The 16,131-nt window shown below is 51.9% G+C and overlaps 6 protein-coding genes across 6 annotated transcripts; 3 read left to right on the top strand and 3 right to left on the bottom strand.

Moving 5' to 3' along the window:
- Window positions 1-52: 52 nt before the first annotated feature.
- On the bottom strand, window positions 53-2,311 carry AKAW2_20791A (uncharacterized protein; the record flags this gene model as incomplete). Its single annotated transcript, XM_041685542.1, has 1 exon — window positions 53-2,311. The coding sequence occupies one exon, from the start codon at window positions 2,309-2,311 to the stop codon at window positions 53-55; it is 2,259 nt and encodes a 752-aa protein (XP_041539617.1).
- A 521-nt stretch (window positions 2,312-2,832) lies between these two features.
- AKAW2_20792S (uncharacterized protein) lies at window positions 2,833-4,599 on the top strand (the record flags this gene model as incomplete). The annotated part of the gene is made up of 5 exons (XM_041685543.1): window positions 2,833-2,982; window positions 3,051-3,134; window positions 3,196-3,667; window positions 3,728-4,176; window positions 4,240-4,599. The coding sequence occupies 5 exons, from the start codon at window positions 2,833-2,835 to the stop codon at window positions 4,597-4,599; spliced, it is 1,515 nt and encodes a 504-aa protein (XP_041539618.1).
- Window positions 4,600-7,725: 3,126 nt separating this feature from the next.
- Window positions 7,726-9,684, bottom strand: AKAW2_20793A (putative tubulin-specific chaperone; the record flags this gene model as incomplete). Its single annotated transcript, XM_041685544.1, has 3 exons — window positions 7,726-8,920; window positions 8,975-9,431; window positions 9,516-9,684. 3 exons carry the CDS (start codon window positions 9,682-9,684, stop codon window positions 7,726-7,728), a joined length of 1,821 nt encoding a protein of 606 aa, XP_041539619.1.
- A 259-nt stretch (window positions 9,685-9,943) lies between these two features.
- AKAW2_20794S (spliceosome assembly protein PRP11) lies at window positions 9,944-10,719 on the top strand (the record flags this gene model as incomplete). The annotated part of the gene is made up of 2 exons (XM_041685547.1): window positions 9,944-9,955; window positions 10,021-10,719. The coding sequence occupies 2 exons, from the start codon at window positions 9,944-9,946 to the stop codon at window positions 10,717-10,719; spliced, it is 711 nt and encodes a 236-aa protein (XP_041539620.1).
- A 631-nt stretch (window positions 10,720-11,350) lies between these two features.
- On the bottom strand, window positions 11,351-13,466 carry CBK1 (serine/threonine protein kinase CBK1; the record flags this gene model as incomplete). The annotated part of the gene is made up of 4 exons (XM_041685548.1): window positions 11,351-11,663; window positions 11,715-12,191; window positions 12,275-12,778; window positions 12,853-13,466. The coding sequence occupies 4 exons, from the start codon at window positions 13,464-13,466 to the stop codon at window positions 11,351-11,353; spliced, it is 1,908 nt and encodes a 635-aa protein (XP_041539621.1).
- A 1,149-nt stretch (window positions 13,467-14,615) lies between these two features.
- Window positions 14,616-16,072, top strand: TIM54 (Tim22-complex subunit TIM54; the record flags this gene model as incomplete). The annotated part of the gene is made up of 2 exons (XM_041685549.1): window positions 14,616-14,715; window positions 14,769-16,072. The coding sequence occupies 2 exons, from the start codon at window positions 14,616-14,618 to the stop codon at window positions 16,070-16,072; spliced, it is 1,404 nt and encodes a 467-aa protein (XP_041539622.1).
- Between the last annotated feature and the right edge of the window lie 59 nt (window positions 16,073-16,131).

The raw sequence follows: 16,131 nt of genomic DNA on the forward strand, positions 1-16,131 counted from the left end.
GACAAAGCAAGACGTCCGTGCCCCTGCCGTCTAGCGCCCGGGCTGTCGCTGGTCAGTGCCCGGTGTCAGTGAAAAACGCCATGTTGCAGTTCATTGGCGCATTCATGGTCTCCGTCCCCAGTAGCATGCACCCAATCGAATCCCACGAGTAAAAGCCACCCTCGTCGTTCATGAACGGCATCCCCATTGTAGGGTTGCTGGAGCCGTCATTAGGAACAATCAACGCCGAGTCAAGGTGAGAGACACTAAGGTCTGCGCTGGGTTGCATAACTACTCCCATATCATGAATCGGTGCATACGTCTGGGTCGGCATTGACGGGACAATCTCGACAATGGCCTCCGCCGCGTTTGAACCGGCGTTGACATCGCGTTGAACACTCTGCACTAGCTGGTGTGAAGGAGCTAGCTTCTCGTGGACCAGCACATCAAGGTCGCAAATCATTCCAATCCAGCGCCGCATGGTACCAGGAACCATGGGATTGGAGGAATGGTTGACGACGATGGTCGCGCAGGAATGCAGAAGAGCGAGAGATGAATCAATGGTAGTCCGGTCACTGCGCTGTTGCGCTCGATCCCACATGAGACCCAGCGCTAATACCAAGGTGGATGAATACACAAAATACACGTCCCACCAGGTCACAGCGTTGAACTTTCCACACTTGTGGAGCTGCACTAGCAGCTCGCAGCTCTTACGACCAGATTCGCAACAGACTTTGGCTGTCAGCTCGATCTCCTCCTCGTTCCCATCGCTGGTCGACTGTTGTGATAGCGATCCAAGATGTTGCATCAGGGAATGGCGAGTGAGGAGGGAGACGGTGTAATGGTACTGGATGTGCAGTAGAAGTACAGGTCTCTTAAACGAATCCGGGAGTGTGTCAAATACATTAAGTGACAGATGCTGCGGTAGCGTGGCATGCCATCTAGTCAGATCGCGAAGCAACCCCGCTGCGGGAGAAAGGAGGCCTGAGAGTCCCGTAAGCTCAGGGTCACTCGCAGCGGTTGGCAACGCACGGCACGCGAAGCCAAGAATGGATGTAAGCCGGGTCGACCAGAGGGTGTAATTCGGAGGATAGAGGGAGGATCCGATCCCCAGGAGCCTCTCGTGGGGCGAGCTGGTGGAACACATCGTGCCATCCAGGGCACTGGGCCGGTCGTGGGAGGAGACCTGGATCTGCTCAAAGCTGTAGAGTGTCCACCACAAGAGACGTCTGAGCTCTCGAGCCAGTCGCGGACCCTCACAGACAATATCGTCCCGATGAAGGCCGATGGCAACCGCAATCCGCGCTGCCGCCCCTGTCAGGGTCCAGCATACATCCCGATGGTTTGTATTATGGAGGTGCAGGGCAGCCAGCATCAGCGCCTGGATTGATTGGATACTGGAGGTGAAGATGATGCTGGGCAGGAGGGATTCGACGTGGGTCCACCACTTTTGCTGCTGGGTCTCAGCGGTCCCCAGTGGGTTTATCCGTCGACCCAAGATCAGAACGCAAAGAAGGGTGCACACCCATGCTCGATCAACGGCTTGTGGGGCAAAACGCCATCTATCATAATTCTCCAGGAATGACGCCTCGTGAAGGACGGGAAAGTCGACATTGACGTGCTCGAAGTAGGCTCGGACAAGTCCGTCGATCACGGAGGAATCGAGCAAGGCAGGGATATACGACATAGAGCTGCCATTGGCATACGATTGAGGGGGCCTTGCAACGGCACGAATTTCGGATTCTGTGAGGACCTCGATAGTAGACGGCCTCAGACTCTCCTCGGTAGGGTTGCGACCGAACAGTAGCATTTGGCAGATTCGCTCCTGATGACGTCCCAGGAGAGTCCGGAGCTTCAGCTGGAAGAAGTAGGAGCTTGCAGGACCAATGTATTGCCCCTGACCCTGCTGGTCTTGTACTAGGTGTTGGTGTTTCTTCTCCACGCGTACCACTTCATTGTTCTGGCTGGGCTCGGGCTGCGGAGCATGGTACTCGCCCTCCTCGATCTCCGGCATGGGAATCCCCAGAGATTCTCCGACTTCCCGCATGCTCTCGAAGGAGGATAGGTCAGCATCAGGGATGAGACCTTTTACCAAAGCCTCCAGCAATACCATACGAGCACGCACATGTTCTGCGCTGCCATACAGCCTTTGTTTCCGCGGCCTCGTAACGGCACATTTGTAGTTGAAGCGCTCGCAATGTTCACAGCGGGCTTGGTCAGGGATTCGGTTGCACTTCTGCTTTCTTGTTTTGCACCTGTCACAGCTGTGCTCCGTGCGTTTCCGTTGCTCGGGTGGAACTCGACGATCTGACTTCTTGGTTGTTCCTGTCATTGTGTCTGTGGGAGATCCAACGGGAGATCATCCGGGAGGGCCGACTGGAGGAGAGAAAGAGGAGTTGCGGGCTGCATGTAGCCGCCGTGGCAATGGAGGGATTGTTATAAGTTTTTCGAAGTGGACACCCCTCCGCTAACTTGACAGGGGTCTGGGACGGTCTGGGGACGGTCTGGAGACGGCCTGTCGACGGTGTATGGCGCCGAGTTCAAGCGATATGCAGCCACGGCTCTAGCGTGCACGACCGGTCCTGATAGCGCCGACAAGAGATTAAGCACACGCACAACGGCGAGCGGGTTGCATGCATGCCGCTCGACTTCTGCACGTTCATCTTTGGCCAAAAAAATGGAGATCTCCTACGCCAAGTATGAAGCTGAATTCGCCTCCCAAAAGTCTTCAGCAATTCCTTTTGCTCCACAATAACAATTCTGCAGTGGCTAGTGTAATTTATACTGAAGAATGCCCCTTCACATTTTTCTTCTCCAGCTTCGTCTGGTAAGTTTGCATTTCTCGGTGCAAAGATGGTGGACGTAAAGGAATCCCAGGCTGTGGAGGTCCTCCAGACCAAGTCTGTATCGTCAGGCGACAGGGAGGCCGATACACGGATCAAAACCACAGCGCAGGGTATTCCTCTCGTGCCTCAACCTAGCGACGACCCAGAGGACCCGTTGGTGCGTTTACCTTCAGTCGCGGATCAGTTTGAATGAGTTTCTGACGGTAGAGAGGAAACTGCTTGCAGAACTGGAGCACATTTGTGAAACATGCTGCTCTTGTGGTTCTCGCGTTTGAGTCTTTCATGACCAAGATGTCAAACACTTTGATTGTAGATTCCCACTAACCACCCTGGATATTCTGTGTATGTTTGTTTCTAATACTCTATCTAGGCTCCTGATGCGCTGGAGCTGGCTAAGGAATTCGGAGTAACCAAGTCGACTGCCACGTACATTGGTTCTGCACCTCCCATTCTGAACGCTCTTACCTCCTTCTTCTGGATTCCTTTGAGCCACCGGATCGGCCGGCGGCCTGTCCTCCTAATGGGCAATTTACTTGCCCTGGTCAGCTCCATTGGAGTGGCTCGCTCTCAGACGTATGCGCAAGCTCTAGCCTGTCGGATGGTCATGACATTTGGTGGGAGTGTCGGACTGTCCATCGGCCCGGCTGCCATTTCGGATATGTTCTTCCTTCACGAAAAGGGCTCCCGCATGGGAGTCAACAGCATCTTGCTCGTTATCGGTCCATATGTAGGCGGAGTTGCTGGTGCGTCAATTGCATACAATCCAAATCTCGGGTGGCGGTGGTCCATGTACATCGCAGCCATTCTATATGCTGCGCAGTTTGTCTTCCAGTTCCTTTTTGGTGAGTCACGTTCTCCAACAAAGATCCTAAGGAAGCTCTTATATTAATGGCTTCTTGCAGTCCCGGAAACGATCTATGTGCGAGATGAGAATGGTCAGGGTGTGTCCAGAAGCTCAGAGCCGAAGCCTACCACATTTCTTTCTCGACTCAAGTTTCGTCCACCGCCGCCTCCGAAAGGCGAGAGCTGGGGTAGAACGTTCATTAAGCCTTACAAGATGTTCGCCTATCCCGCCGTCTTTCTTCCTTCCTTCTGGTTTGGAGTTGCATGCATGACCGAAGTCGGTAACACGGCGGGATTTGCTCTCAACTTCGGCAGTGACAGTCGCTGGGGTTTCAACCTCGCCCAGGTTGGCTTCTGCTACTTTTCCGGTGTTATTGGAGCCGCTTTGGGAGAGATCTTTGGCGGCCCCCTGTGTGATATGCTGGCGAAGTACTCCATACGGCATGGCAAGGAGTGGAAGCCGGAGCGTTTACTCCATCTTGTATGGTCTGGCATGGTCACTATTTCGGTATGTTCACACCCCATTTCACCCAACTACGAGTCAGTTTTTCCTTACAATATACCCTGTTAGGCTGGTCTTCTCCTGTACGGACTCGAACTCGAGTACGGCAACAACTGGGCCGCAGCCCTAACCGGAATCGGTCTCTTCACGTTTGGTCAGGAAGTCCTTGTCACTGTGCTCCTGACCTACATGACAGACTGCTACCCGGAGGATGCAGCCGAGGTAACCTTGGTGCTCCAGTTCTTCTTCGCCATTCAGACGTTCCATGTGCCGTTCTATCTTCCGCAGTGGATCAAACAGCCAGGCGGCGCCAAAGTTCCCTATATTGTTTTCGCGGCGCTACCGGTGGTACTATACCCCATTTGCATTTGGATCTTCGAGTGGAAGGGCGAGAAAATTCGGAAGAGGGGACCCTTGTTCAGGATATAATTTGCATTTTCCGCCAAGCCTTACGGATGGATACCTTGCATTTGCATTACATCAGATATTTGATCTTACGCACTAGCATTGGGAGGACATTCTAATCATGAATCGACTTAAAACTCAGCATGGAGCTTTCATAATAGGGTGCTTTTTTTTTCCTGGCTTCTCACACATTCCTCGATTGGTATATTTTAAAATAAGGAGGGGCTGGGGTTTCGGGAAGTCATGGGTAAGGTCAAGCGAAGGGAATTTAGCCAACTAGCTAGCTACACTTAGTCTAGTTCATCTTTTCGAAATGCCTCGTCTCTCTCGGTGTGACTTGCCCACTTCCTCGTCCTTTCAAGCCACAATCAGAGTAGTAACTAGTAGTGACCTTTCTTTCTTTGTCTACGGATTCTTTCTTTCCCCTCCTCTAAGCAGCCATTTGCCTCCAGTACTATAGTATTCTCATCACAAAACAAGTTCTCGTCACATAGATAAGAAACACATCATCCCCAACCCTCACTGACGCGTCCACAACGGTTCATCACACCCCAAACAATCACACCAAGTCACTCCTCCCTACTAGCTGGCTAGCTAGTTAGCTAGTTAGCAAACACTTCTTAGAATCCGAAGAGGTAAGCGGATACAGTAGTAGTAGTAGTTAGGTCACTCAGTGGACCACGGAACCACGGACCACATCCCACAAGCGATCTCAATCATCCACTCCCCGACATTTTCTCCTCCGGGTAAGGGCGGTCCGGAGCGCCCTCAATTACCCACCTTTTCTCTACGTACTTTTGTGAATACCAGCTACCTACCACCTAGATACTTAGTATAGTGCATCTAAGCCAGATAGGTTCTTCTATCTAGCCTATTAAATGGGGGAAAGGAGAATGTCTCTGAGTCTGAGATTCTCTGGTACCGAATAGGTACCCACTACGGAGTACATCCACTCTCTTGCACACATTGAAGCGTTAAGAGAGAGGGGGGGGTGTTGTTTACAGCGCCGCCGGGCCCCTCCAGTAAGGCAGAGAGAGAGAGAGTCTTTTGAGTGGGCGGTTAGAAAACACTACGTACTAGCGGCCGACAGGGATCGGAATCCCATGGTTCCAGGTCCACACACATTAATCCTCCACTCCACTCAACTCTCTTTCGCCGGACATTTACCCGAGTAAGGCCGTTATAATAAGTGGGTTTCCGATTTTCAGTGAGGCCGTGGATATAACTGTTGACTGACGTGCACGGAAGGGTGTGTGGGTTTTTTGGGTGGGGGGCCCAGACCAGGCCAGCAGCGTTAATATGTTCTTTCATTCATGCTCTAGACTATATTGATTTGAAAGTGTGATCGTCGTTTCGTTTGCTCTTATCGCTGCGTTGAGAGTGGTTGGGTAATCGCCGGGGTTGATTAGGGTGGTAGTGCTAGTACTAGTAGTAGTTATAGTAGGTAGCAGCGATACTATTCTTAGTAGGTATGAGCAGGTAGTATAGGAGTAGTGGTGATTTTGTGCTGGACAGGCTTGCATGTGTGAGAGAGAGGAAGTCGAGAGGGGGAGATGTGTCTGTTCTAGGCTAGGCTCCACTGATAGATTAAGTTCGAATATGGAGAAACAGCGCACTCCGTACGGAGTACCGAGGACTAGACTAGAACTACTATGTTGCATCGTGCAAATACTATGTTGGTGGGTCTGTCTCTGGCTCCGTCTGTCTCCTACGGAGATTTTGTCGAAGTGGGGATGGTATGAGGTGATGTACTATTCTCCATAGTAGCTATTCTGTCTCAGCTGAGGGGTTGCACTAGGCGTCAATATAAGTGACTTGGATGACAGAGGAGTAGCGTAGCTTTCAGGTTAAGTTATGTCTATTAAAGGAGAAGTTTTCCGCCTGCTCTGGGCAAAGTGGTGTCCAGTCTCCTTCCTAGTCATCGTAGCTATTCTTTTCTCTTTTCTTCTTTCGTTTCTCTTTTCTCTCTTCTCTTTTTTCTTTTCTCTTCTTCTGTTTTGCTACAATCGACGACTATATTGCAATTCGATTCTTAGGTCCTAGAGTAGGTCATTAACTGTTGTGCGTACTGATGGCCTGAGACATAATAGTATGCCTCCTAAGTATCTCGGTCTATCGAGTAGGTTTGGAAGTTTCTACCTCTTTGGTACCTGGTAGCAGCATGAGTTGGGTGCTCCAGGCTTAGGCATTCTTTGATCCAGCTTGGTGATGGCTTTGACACGAACTTTGCAATTTCGCAGCATCATTATGCTTACTACCAATAGCACTAGTAGTACGCGTAGATCATGAGTATATCATACCTTCGATGATGGTGATGTATATTCTTGAAGGTGTGTTTGGTCCATGATGGCTAATATCTACACGAGAAGCACATACCCACGAATTTGATGAAGGAGACAATGGGTTGCCCAAACCACAGTCATTAGATGGTCTTCATCATCTGTGTCCTATGTCTTTCATGGAGCTCGGTTACTACAAAAACCCCTGTCTTCTTAATACCTCGGATTTGGGTCCTCTTAGACGGGGAAAGACATATTCGCGTTATTATACGATGTGCAATGTAACGACTCGTGGCATTGTCCTCCATTGAACAGGTCACTACTAACGGGTACTGAGATAGGGTGAATGACTATATACTTCACATCCTAGACAATCGGCGTCATTAGTTGCGGCACTAGACTTGTGCTCTCATAGGTTTCTCCATATAGAGACTCTGGTTGTGACTTATTCTAAGGTCTGATTTAGCACTGTGTATAGTAGGCAGGTGAAAAGGACATGGTGCAATAGTGAACTAGTATAGCACGTTCAGGTTGTTCTATGACTATACATAATTGATGACTTCAAATACTACTGCTACTGCTAGTAGTAGTACTAGTATCCGTGTTATGGTGCCTCTCATAATGCTGCAGTGCTTAGTTAGTAGGAGATACACACACATATATATAGTGTATTATATATGTGATACTATATATATTTAGTGAACCCTTGGTCATAGAACCCAACGCGTAACTCGGTGCTTCCGTGTTCGATATAGTCGGGCCATCTAGTAACTTAGCACAAGTTGTTAACTATAGTGGTAGCCTAGCAGAGCCTAAGAGTCTCTAAAGGGCATTAAATATATTTTATAACATCTCTATCCATACAATATCATCAAGCCACAACTTCCACCCGAATCCTCGCCTCAGCCATATCCGACTGAAACCAGAACCCAATATCCTTCGTAGTATCCACGAGCTCTACCTCGCGTTTCACGAACCCCGGCTCTTCAGCCGCCTTCACCTCTTTCTCTTTAGCACCATCAACACCTCCCTCCCCATCATCTTCACTATCCCAGCCCTCATCATCCTCCATCTTCTCCTTGCTCACCGGGTCCAACTCATCAGTCTCCCAAACCAATCTAAAGCTATAAGGCCGTAGCCCAAAAAGCCGAGAAACAATAGCCTTGAGTTGATATGTATCGAACGACCGAGGGACTTCTTTAACTTTAGTAGTAACTCCCTCTGACCCAGCACCCTCGGTCTGAGATAGACGAAACACCAACTTTACCAGCCTTGCAGCAACAGACCGCGGGTTCACAGCAGCACTACCAGCCCCTGACTCGGCCCTTCTGATATCAGGTTGGCCATACAGCTCGCACAGCTCTTTGTATCTGGGATGCTTAGCAAGGATGCTTGCTTCTGCTGTCTCTGGGGAAGCGGATAGCTCTTTTCCGATGAGGGAGAGATAGTATAGTTCTCCGTTATTGCGGTCCTTGGGGGTGATTTTGCCGTAGTTGAGCATCTGTAGAGAGCCGATGCGGGATAGGGTTAGCATGTACGCTTCGTCGACTGTCATGGGCTTCTCAGGCACGCCTGTGATGTGCGATGGGCCGACGGGCTGGTCGTATAGTGGGTTGCCGGATATGCGGAGGGTGTCTAGGCCTGGGAATAGGGACGGGAGGTGGTTAATGAAGTCCCATGTGGTGATCTTGTTGCGGGATAGGTCGAGGGAGTGGAGGCTTTGCGGGAATTGGAGAGCTGTGTCTGAGGTGTTGTTGGCGTCGTGGATAGTGGAGATGTTGTTTCCGCGGAGGGAGAGGTGCTCTAGTCTTGAGAGCGAGGCGAGTGATTTGATGGAGGATAAGCAAGTGATGTCGTTATTTTCTAGGGTAAGGCGGGTGATGGTGTTGGAAAGGGGGGTTGTGAGGATTGAGAGTTGGTTTGCTGAAGCGGAAAGTGTGTTGAGAACGGGAAATTGATAGGTCAATGCTGATATCTCCTCCCATGTTAGAAGGGTCTCGTCAATGTGCAGTGTCGTGATGCCCTCGAACTTCAAACCCTCCTCGAGAGGACCGAGCCGGTTCCCTCTGTTATCATGTTAGCCCAATCCAAATCAAACATCGCAGTCAAAGAGAACGTACATCAGCTTCAGTCCCTTAAGGAACTTCAACCGCTCACAAATCCGAGCTACACCACTCCAAGTCGTCAACAAGTTCCGGCTCAGATCCAGCTCGGTAATCTGCGGACAGGTCTGCTCAATCTCTGCATATGCAGACTCAATCTCTTCAGCCGATGCATCATGCCCCAGCACACCCGCAACTTGCAGTCCATCAAGAAGCACGATCTTCAGCTCCTGGAGCCTAGCAAGCTGTTTCCGGATCTTGTCGAAGCCAACTTCCTCAACAACCTTGCCGCTGATCTCAATGGGTTTGTGCAGAGCATCACCCGTAGCGTCATTCCGCTGTCCTTGCCTGGCAATCTCTTGCTCGAGGAACTCAGACGCGTACTTCTCGCGCAGCGCCTCAATGAACCCTCGAGGTTTATCCGCCGGACGAGACGGACGCACGAACGACCCCGCTGTAGAGTGTTTGCTTTTGCCTGCAACATGTGAGCATGTATCCTAACCAGAATTCGGATCCTAGTCCTATACGCAAGACCTAAGTCCCGAAAGATGACACTTACAAGTGAAATATCTCACCCCGCGATGCTCTCCCGAATGCTTTCCCCGAGTCGGGTCATCCCATTCGACTCCTAACCAATCCCCAGAGGTGCCTTCAACAGTACCCACGTAGCGCACGGTACACAAATCCCCAGCATACGACCGTCTTTGGCCTACGTACGCAGCCTCCATTCTAATATCGCCGAGAATTGTACCTCCTAAACATACAGTTCCGAACAAATAGATACAACGAGCGTTCCAGCATGTGACGGATTTCCACTCTCCCCGCTCCACCAATGGCAGCCCACACCCCCGCTTACATAACTCCACCTGCCTGAGGCAGAAGCTAATCTCCAAATCGGCGAAGCAGAACTTCCTCGACACTTACTACTACGATATCATCACCTCGATATCCCACTGCTATCCATCTCCACAACCACAACCCGCCAGGATGGATTACCAAGTAAGCATCTCACCCCCACCCTCTACATCCAGAGTTCCCTCACTAACAAAAATCCCTCTCAACAGAACCGCGCGGGCTCCAAATTCGGCGGCGGCGGCGTCGCCTCGCACTCCGCCACGAACGCCGACCGACGCGAGCGCCTGCGCAAACTCGCGCTCGAAACCATCGACCTGGACAAAGACCCCTACTTCTTCAAGAACCACGTGGGCAGCTTCGAATGCAGACTATGTCTGACGGTACACCAAAACGACGGGTCCTACCTGGCACACACGCAGGGGCGGAAACATCAAACGAACCTTGCGCGGCGCGCGGCGCGCGAACAGCGCGAGGGCAAGAACCAAGATCCGTCGTCGATTCCCGGGGCGATGGGCGTGCAGGTCAAGAAGCAGACGATTAAGATTGGACGGCCCGGGTATAAGATCACGAAGATTCGGGACCCCTTGACGAGACAGTTGGGCATGTTGTTCCAGTTGCAGTATCAGGAGATTACGCCGGGAGTGACGCCCAAGGTGCGGTTTATGTCGGCGTTTGAGCAGAAGGTCGAGGAGCCCCCGGATAAGAATTTTCAGTATTTGGTGGTGGCGGCCGAGCCGTATCAGACTTGTGGGTTTAAGTTGCAGGCTAGGGAGATTGATCGTCGGGAGGGACGGTATTGGACGTGGTTTGATGAGGATAGTAAGGAGTTTTGGGTTCAGATTATGTTTAAGACGGAGAGAGAGGAGAGGTTCTCGGGTGTGCCGGGTTTGGCGCCTCTTAAGGAATAAGTCCTAGGGGGGTAGTGAATGTTTCTTTATTGTTGTTGTTGTTGCTGTTGTTGGTTTTCTTTTGAAGGTCGGGTATGGCGTTTCATGGGCTTGCACTGCTGGCAAAATGTTGTGGCTATCGTTCTTTCTATTCTATTGCTGTGTTATGCATTAGAGTGGCTTCGCATCAATACCATGCCCTCTTTTACTTGTTCTTCTAATGATACAATCTATCCACGATGAAGGTTTTAAGTTCTATATCAGACGCAACTTCTACCGCAATTTTATGCATTGGCTAAATGCTAATAGCTACGGAACACAGTCCTGCATTCGCGGGCTTTTTCTAATACATGATATGATATCCACTCATATGTATCCCCGGTTAGATACAGTCGGTAGCTAGCAATCGTCGTCTCGCGACACGGATGCAAAATCAATAAGGTAATAGGAAATGAACAATGCTAGGTCGTGACCAACTGAGGCGAAATGTCAAATGCGCTAGATGCTGGATGAAACTGATGCACAAGGGGATGCCCGAGACCAGAACCTAAATGCGCCACTGAAAAGCCATCAATGCAAGCCCGCCCGCTGTCGGACTCTTCAATGACGTCTATCGTGGGTTCACAAGGACACTCGGATGTCGACTGTATCTTCAATTTCCTTGGAAGGCGTTGAACGCTTTGTACGTGTATCCGATGAATGGAAGGCTCATCTCCGCCTCCTGCTCGTCCGGCATGGCCCGAGCCTGAGCGCGGTGGATGGCACTGGTGTCCTCCTGAGGAATCTCGTCGATCGGGAAGTACGACACGTCAATGTTCGAGCTCAGTCGCGGTTCGAACGGGGCACGGATGCTGCGCAGTTGCTCCCAAACGACTCCGCGGAAGAAGGGGTGGTTCTTGATCTGCGTTGCGCCGCCGAATTGGCCGCCATCGCTTCCGATACGGTGCTCTGCGTCGCAGAGGAAGCTAATCCAGAATTAGCATGATGCATCAGCGAATGATGCGCATAAAGCTTACCTTCTGATGAGGCCCTCGGAGTCGCGCGAAAGAGTGAGTTCCTCGGGGAAGTACAAGCATTCTCTCCAGTTCACAATCTTGCGGTAGGTGTCGGTGGTGTCTTCCGCGCAGAACGGGGGCCAACCCACAAGGCACTCGAACATGATAGCACCTACAGACCACCAATCGCACAGGTAGGTGTATCCTTGACCGTTGAAGATCTCGGGGGCGATATAGTCCGGAGTACCGACCGTGGAGTATGCCATTGCGCGACGAGACTTTCTCCACGTGTTGATCTGGCCACGGTTGGAAACGGTCAAATTGATCGCATCGTTGAAGTAACCGGAGTTGCGGTTCTTGTCCTTTGACGTCGAGTTCTTCAGCAGGTTCTGGTAGTAGGAGTTGTCGTGGGTCTTCTTTCCTCCAGTGGACAGACCAAAGTCCGTCAGCTTGACGTGACCACCACGATCCAGAAGAATGTTATCAGGCTTGATGTCACTATAGACGAAAACAATTAGCACCTGCTTCCCGTGAAACTTCCACTTTGCATCTTCTGGCCGCATCAAGCGCCTAGTACTTACCGATGAAGGAAGCCGAGCTTGTGAACAGCCTCGATCGCCATGACAATTTCAGCCATATAGAATCGGGTAATATCCTCGGAGAAGATTTCGTACTTGATCAACATGGTCATCAAGTCACCACCAGGCAAGAACTCCATCAGCAGATACAAGTATGCGGTGTCCTGGAAAGAAGCATGCAGCTTCACCAACCACGGGTTGTCCTTGGAATCAGCAAGGATATCACGCTCCGCGCGAACGTGAGCCAGCTGGTCCTTCTTGAACATCTCCGTTTTGATCAACGACTTCAGCGCATAAATCTTGCCATCGGTTTTCCGTTGTACCAGCTTCACCTCTCCAAACGCACCCTTTCCGATAATCTTGATGGTCTGGAAGTTCTGCGGGGTTTCCTTGGTACGCAGGAATCGGAGGAAATTCGATTCTTTCTTAGCAAGCACCTCTGCATCCTTGCACTTGTTCTCCTTGGGGATACTCGGTTCACGGATCATCTTGTCAAGCTCAGCAGACCTAGGAAACGCACCAAGTCAGCGATACCAGTTTGCAAGCTGGGGAGGGGGCTGCGGCATTTGTGGAATACTCACCGCATGTTGCGATCGCGTGCGCGCTCGATGTTCTCATTGAAGAAGACGCTGACCAGCTCCTTGGCTGCCTTACCACGTTTGTGAACATTCTCCGAGTACCGTTCGGGATACCGCTGCAACTCTTCGTTCTCCGCGGGGGTGCGAGGGCTACGAGGCATAGGAGGCGCCAGGTGGCCCGGCTGTTGCTGCCCGGGGGCGGGGGAGCCCGCGGTTCGGGGTCGCTGGGCCGGTGAGGCAGAACGAGCAAAGAAACCCGAGCGAGGAGAATTCAGGTCCTGGTTCGAGAACTGCTGGATCAAGCCGTTGGTGCCATCATTCGCGCTGTAACCCATGCGGGACTGGTAGGCGGGCTGAGGGGACTGCAGGTTCTGGCCATAATGCGGCTGGCCGTAGGCAGCCTGAGCTTGGTAAGGATTGGCCATGAAATAACCACCTTGAGCATAGGCACCGTTCTGGGCGTCCATATAATCCTGGGGACCCTGGTTTTGGTAGATCGGCTGGGGGAAGGCGGAGGGGGTAGTGGGATAGGCGCGGTTGTTGGCCGCCGCCGCATTGAAACCACGATCGTTGTACCCGAAATTCAGGTGGAGTCGGTTGTTGTTGTTGGGATCCATGATTGAAAACTTTCCTCCCCGACTACCAAACGAGGGCTAGGGAAAGCGGGGGGAGTTGAGAGCGAGTGGATGAAGAATTGGGGGGGAGGGATGGAGATGGGAAAGAATAATCTAAGGGGGAGGGGGAAACAAGAGCCCGAAGGAGCGGTGGCCTCAGGAGGCGAAGGGGGGCTGTCGACAAGCAACTTTCAGGAGCGCTTTCTCGCTGTGTCCCTGAGATTGGCTTAGCAGAGGGGGAAAATGCAGTGGAGAGGTCCAGGCACAACAACCAGAGGCTGGCTGGCTCTTCTGGCCCAGTGGCGGCAAGTCCCGTACTACTAATACTAAGTACTGCTACCCTCTCTAACAAAGTATCTGTCGGGCAACCAGCTTTGTGTTTCAGGTTCACGATCCCGAATTGAAGTCAGAGACAGGGATAATAGGAATGCTAAAGAAAAGACACGATGCTACTGCAACCACTACTAGTACTCAAGGATTGATGATCCGATCAGCACGGGGGGAAGAGAGGGAACTGAAAAAGGGACCGATGCTTAATGCTTAATGTTCCAGACTCATACGGCACTCGGTTGGTGCCACGAATGCTGTCTCACAATGATTGAATGTATTCGCTGCTACCATCTTCATCTTCAATATGTCTTCACTGCCTTCAAAGGAATCTAAAGAATTAGAGATCTAGCGGGTGTATCCCTCACGACGACAGACTAATACCGTTAAGGGAATGCTAGTGCTCCAGCAGTGATGAATGTTAACGCCAGCAGCATAAACCAATCATGTCTCCTTCTAGATGTCTATTCAGCTGGACGGGTTCGAGTTTTACAATCTGAAACTCCAAGGGATCATCTGAGACCTGGTCTTTTTAGACTAAATCTCCGTGGTATGCAACACTGAGTTTAGCTGGGGTACATCTTGTGCTGCTCCTCCATATTCCGCCTTCAACTCGGCATCCTCGCCTCCGGATAAACCCTCGTCCCGACCGGAGCTGCGCAGAGCATCCCGAACTTTTTCGGCAATCATGCATTTCCCTTCACGACATGCCATGAGGGAGTGCTTCCTGCTCCCTGTTACGTACCAAAAGTTCTATTATTCTGTATCTTAATTATATACCCCAAATTCTTTCTTTTATACCCTTTTCCTCCATCGCCCTACATCATGGCGGAATCCTCCAATTCCGCCGCCGCCTCAGGCCCGGCTCAGTCCGCAGCGTCCACCAGCGCTCCCAAGCCCTCCAACCCAGCCTTCAGAATGCTTGGTATAGATCCCCAATGCCCTCAACCAATATCTTCATACCTAATAGTCTCCAAGGAATGCCGAATCTTCGCATGAAACTCCCCTCCCGGAATTGGATGATCTTCTTCACCATCACCGGCTCGTTCGCCGCAGCTGTCATTTACGACCGGAGAGAGAAGCGCCGCGCGCAACAAAAATGGGGTGACCTCGTCGCTCACATCTCCAAAGAGCATCTTCCCATCGAGCAAACCCGACGCAAAATCAACGTTTTCCTGTCCGCGCCACCGGGTGACGGGATTCGTGTAGCTCGCGACCACTTCAAAGAATACGTCAAGCCGATCCTCGTGGCAGCGGCACTGGACTACCAAATCATCGAAGGCAGGAGGGAAGGCGATATCCGTGCTGGTTACGCGGAGCGCATTCGCAAGTGGAGACGCAAGGCAGGCGAACCGAGCACAGTGGTGGAGGACCCCACGGTCGAGGACGTCGTTTTCGCCGCGAGGACGCAGATGGGCGTTATCGAGGAGCCCGGGCCGAAGGGTGATCTGGTCATCGGTCGTCACACATGGAAGGAGTACATTCGCGGTCTGCACGAAGGCTGGCTGGGACCTCTCGATCCTCCCCCTCCGCCTCCGCCCACGGAGGAACCCGCTCCTGCAGAATCGAGCACACCCGCCGCAGAGACCTCCTCCGAAACCAAGGAGGGCGATGCCAACGCCCCCGAGCAGGAAAAGAAGGAAGAGAAGCCTGCTAAACCCGTCGGACCGACACCAGCCTACATCTCCACATCCGACTACTCATCGCAACCCCTCCCCCGTACTATCCCCCAGACTCTTTCAGGCTCCGTCCCCATCGCCTTTCCTCACATCCTGGGTTTCCTCAACACCCCCATCAGACTCTACCGCTACCTTAACCAGCGCCACATGGCTGAAAGCGTAGGCCGCGACGTGGCCGCCATCGTCCTGGCCTCATACAGCCGCCCTTACCACTCCGGCGCCGGCTCCTCGGATGCCTCCCCCGTCTCCGACGATACCCTTGGCAACACCACCTATGAACAACAGACCGTCCTTGAGGAGGAAGAAAAGGAATGGCACAAGTCCGTCCACCACAAGGACGAAGCCAACCCCGACAAGGAACGCGAGTGGCTCGACGACATCGTCATCGACCCACGCCTCGCCTCCCGCATGCATCGCTTCAGCGTCTCGCCCGAGGAAGAGGCCCGCGCTCAGCGCATCCGCGACGGCCAGGAATACATCCTGGGTCAGGAACGCCCTGTCCCTGTGTCGTTCTGGAAGCGCATGTGGGTGAAGTATGGATACGGAGAGGATGAGGAGACGTTGAGAAGGAAGCCCATTCTGGGCAACCTTGATGAGGAGTAAGTCATTCTCCCGAGAACGATCTGCGGGAAGGGTATTGTTGTCACACCATAAATAGAAAG

Source organism: Aspergillus luchuensis, chromosome 2 (genome assembly GCF_016861625.1).
Source record: "Aspergillus luchuensis IFO 4308 DNA, chromosome 2, nearly complete sequence".
In the NCBI taxonomy this organism is placed as follows: Eukaryota; Fungi; Ascomycota; class Eurotiomycetes; order Eurotiales; family Aspergillaceae; genus Aspergillus; species Aspergillus luchuensis.